At 43.7% G+C, this 4,122-nt stretch overlaps 1 protein-coding gene across 1 annotated transcript; it reads left to right on the top strand.

Moving 5' to 3' along the window:
* Positions 1–223: 223 nt before the first annotated feature.
* On the top strand, positions 224–3,810 carry LOC109242936. The gene is made up of 3 exons (XM_019409829.1): positions 224–297; positions 3,027–3,342; positions 3,457–3,810. Exons 1-3 carry the CDS (start codon positions 224–226, stop codon positions 3,808–3,810), a joined length of 744 nt encoding a protein of 247 aa, XP_019265374.1.
* The last annotated feature ends 312 nt before the right edge of the window (positions 3,811–4,122 follow it).

The following is a 4,122-nucleotide window of genomic DNA, read 5'->3' as shown; positions in this document are numbered from 1 at the left end:
CGAGGGGCTCGGGCGTGTTTCTCATTGTTTTCGGGCTACTTTCCTTTATATTTGCACTGCTGTGTTCTGCTGGTTTCTGGTGTCTCAATCCTTCATCACGTTCGCATGGAAAGTGTCGCGAACGCGTAGTGTATTCTGATGGCAGCAGCAAATTGTTCTTTGCGATCGCAAAGTATGTCCCGCATTCGTGTAGAGTTGGGGCAAGTCCTCTTCGCGTTCACGTATGGAGGATCGCGTTCGCGTAGTGTTGAGATTGGCAGCTGGGAATTGGAGCGTTCTTCTATGCGATCGTGTAAGGTTAGTCGCGTTCGCGAAGCTTTGGCAGCAGTGTTCATCGCGTTCGCGTGGAGTATAGCGCGAACGCGTAGAGTCTTTTGTGGCAGTGTGAGTTTTATTCACCGCGAACGCGATGAATTTCCCGCGTTCGCGAAAGAGAAGGCATGGGCAGATTATAAAGTACTCTATTTCGAGGGGTTTCGGCCATTTTACATTTTGGGAGCTATGGAGCTCAGATCGAGGCGATTCCTGAAGCAATTTTCACCATATGAATTAGGGTTAATATTTTGTACTCGGTTTTGGTTATCTTTCATGAATCTATCTTTGATTTTAGCTTTTGGCTGATGAATTCTAAAGAGGAAACTAGTATGGTTGGACTCGTAATTGAATGGGTTGACAGATTTGTGAGTTTTGTCGGGTTCTGAGGTGCAGGCCCGGGTTGGGCTTTATGGCCGATTTTGGGCTTTTGATTAAAGATTCGACCTTTTCGATTGGGATTGGTTCCTTTAGCATTGTTGATGTATAGTTGTTTTTGGTTAGTTTCAAGCCGTTCGAAGGTCGGAACGCGCGGGACGGCGTTTTTGGAGCATCGCTTGGCTTGATCAGTATTGGAATTGGCTTATTCGAGTTAAGTAACACTTCTAAACTTAGTGCTGAGGGTATGAAACCCCGAATTACGTGTTATGTTATTAGTGCTGAGGTGATGCACATGCTGGGTTACGGGCAAGTGAGCGTGCACTGTGTGAATAGTGACTCCGCTATTCCTGTGGTACTGTGTTGTTACCTGAATTTATCTATAACCATGAAATCTCTATGTACTTGAGCTATTAAGTTGTGATACATGTTAGAAACCATGCCTAGACTACATGCTTATCTTGTTGGGACCCACTGAGGTCAATTTTTTTGCTGTTGAGCTATCTGCTTTCATTGATTTACATACTCAGTCATACGCATTCATAGGCCTATCATATCTCAGTCTCGGTTGTTATTCATTGATACATCATATCATCATTTTCGGGCTAGTTTCATGATTGTGAGCCCGTGAGAGAGAGACTGGAGAGATTGATGATTGAGTGAGGTCGATGGCCTGATTGTGAGGATATTATTACTATAGCACGTGAGTTGTCTGTGCAAAACGTGAGTTGTCCGTGCGGATCCAGATATTGATATATTAGCACGTGAGTTGTCCGTGCAGCACGTGAGTTGTCCGTGTGGATTATAGCGCTCCGGTTGTAGGAGGCCCCTCCGGAGTCTGTACACCCCTAGTGAGCGCAGTTGATTATGTGTATGTATATATATATATATATATATATATATATATATATATATATATATATATATATATATATATATATATGGATCGGGTTGCACGACGCAACAAGTATTGTACAGTGCTGAGTATTAGGCACGGTAAGAGAGAAATGCGAGACAATGAGATTAATGTGAGTACATGAGTTCATCACTGAGAGGCATTGCACTTGACATGCGTACTTGAGATACATGTATAGAGATGCATTTCCTTCCGCTGCCCGGTTTTGGTGACATTCATGATTTTACATGTATCTTGACATGTAGGCATAGAGATGTACTTTCCCCATGCTATGTGAAAATGAAACATCTACTTGTTGAAAGGTTTTGGGGGGAAAAAATTACAGTTTTAAAACTATCTCATATTTTTTCGACGATTTCAGTAAAGGATTTGAGTTTTCACTAATATACTTGAAAAGCGGAACTATTTTTTCGGGAAACTTATGAATAAGCTGAGCATTTTAAATTCCGAGTTACTTCTTTTATTTCTTGCCTTACATCGTTATGAACTGTTGTTGGATATTGGTGTTGGACCCGACCTTTGTTTTAGCTCGTCACTACTTTCAGCCTAAGGTTAGGTTTGCATTTATTGAGTACATGGGGTCGATTGTACTTATACTACACTTCTGCACCTTGCGTGTAGATGTTGGCTACTGTTGTTGCTGTGTTCGATGGGAGCTGGATTTGATGATGTACCCGCGTCCCTATTGTAGCTGCCTCTTGTTCATGGTAGCCATAGATTTATAAAACTCTGTTTAGGTACTTTTCAAACAGAAGATGTATTTACTTCATATCAGCTTGTAAACTCTATTCTTAGGAGCTCATGATTTGTACTACCAGTCCTTGGAAAATGTATAAGATTCAGAAAATTCCTTTTGTTTAATTGCTTTATTAATATTATTGGAATTGGATAGTTATTAGTTGGCTTACCTAGTGGGTTTGGTCAGGTTGCCATCACGACTACTGGATTTTGGGTCTTGACAAGTTGTCACTTGGGCCGATGTCCATAACCGGTATAAATCAAAAATTAGGGTCGAAGATTATCAGCTTGGGGCCCCTTCCGGGTCTGTGTATCCCGTCAGAACCATCGACGGAGTTAAGAGAAACATCAATCATGAACCGAGATCAAACAAGGATCGGTATCAGTCGTACAATGGAGGTCGAAGAAGCAGTGGGTCCGGGCTGAACCCTATGAGAAATGAAAGGAGAAACGACCGAGGTCAGAGCAACCGGGGACTCATGAGCAAAAAGAGCTTCGACAGGCCTGTCGGCCCTAAAGAAGCGCCAAGATCATCAGAGTGCAACTTCAACATTGATGTCGCCGCTATCGTATCTGCCATCGGACGGATCAAAGACACTAAACGGCCTAGACCTTTACAGTCCGATCCAACCAAAAGGGATTCCAACCTAATGTGAAAATATCATGGCACACATGGCCATAGAACAGAAGACTGCAGACAATTAAAAGAAGAGGTGGCCTGGCTGTTCAACAACGGACATCTCCGAGAGTTCCTGAGTGATCGGGCCAAGAACCACTTCAGGAATAGGGATTCTAACAAGCAGGATGAGCAGGAGGAACCTCTGCACGTCATTAACATGATCAACGGTGGGGTCGACATTCCCCAAAGGCCAATGCTGAAGCACACCAAACTATCCATCACAAGGGAAAAATGGACTCGGGATTATGTACCGGAAGGAACCTTGTCTTTCAACGACAAAGATGCTAAGGGGATCGTGCAGCCCCACAATGATGCACTGGTAATATCGGTACACGTAAATAAATCTCGAATTAAGCGTGTGTTAACTGATCCACGTAGCTCAGCCAACATCATCAGATTGAGGTTCATGGAATAACTCGGGCTACAAGATCAGAACGTACCTGCGGACCGAGTCCTGAACGGGTTCAACAGGGCATGCAAGACCACTAAAGGGGAGATAGTATTACCGGTGAACATCGCTGGAACCGTACAGGAAGCCAAGTTCTATGTAATCGAAGGGGATATGAGATACAACACTTTTTTTGGGAGTCCGTGGATTCACAACAAGAAAGAAATACCCTCGACACTGCACAAGGTGCTAAAATTCCCGATACCCGGAGGAATCAAAATAGTTTATGGGGAACAACCGGCCGCCAAGGAGATGTTTGCGGTCGATGAGGTGACCCTGACATCCACACTCTCAACATTGGAGGATCCAAATCGATTGGTCAAAGATGGGGCCACATAGCAATCACTAGTACCAGCCTCGACAAAATCGGAGGGACGAGGACGAATACTACATAGTCCCTAGATCTTTCATAGCCCTAGACGATTTCGACGCCACAAAATCAACGGTCGAGGAACTGTAGCAAGTCGTACTAAATGAACACTTGCCCAATCGAAACGTATACCTAGGCACGAGGTTAAACCCCGAGCTCAGGTAAAAACTCATTCAATTTCTTATAGTTAATGAAGATTGTTTCGCTTGGTCTCACCTTGATATGACAGGGATCCCGCCAGAAATAACCACTCACAGGCTAAGCTTGGACCTGAAGTTTCA

Source organism: Nicotiana attenuata, unplaced genomic scaffold (genome assembly GCF_001879085.1).
Source record: "Nicotiana attenuata strain UT unplaced genomic scaffold, NIATTr2, whole genome shotgun sequence".
In the NCBI taxonomy this organism is placed as follows: Eukaryota; Viridiplantae; Streptophyta; class Magnoliopsida; order Solanales; family Solanaceae; genus Nicotiana; species Nicotiana attenuata.
Note: the sequence above shows the minus strand (reverse complement) of the source record. Positions and strands in the feature narration are given on the sequence as shown.

What these genes read in the sequence shown, in the direction of transcription:
- LOC109242936 (XM_019409829.1), top strand. Translation starts at nt 224, where the DNA reads ATGGAGGATCGCGTTCGCGTAGTGTTGAGATTGGCAGCTGGGAATTGG. An exon ending in CTTCTATGCGATCGTGTAAG is followed by an intron (nt 298 to 3,026) that starts GTTAGTCGCGTT and finishes ACATGGCCATAG; the next exon opens with AACAGAAGACTGCAGACAAT. An exon ending in AGCCCCACAATGATGCACTG is followed by an intron (nt 3,343 to 3,456) that starts GTAATATCGGTA and finishes CTACAAGATCAG; the next exon opens with AACGTACCTGCGGACCGAGT.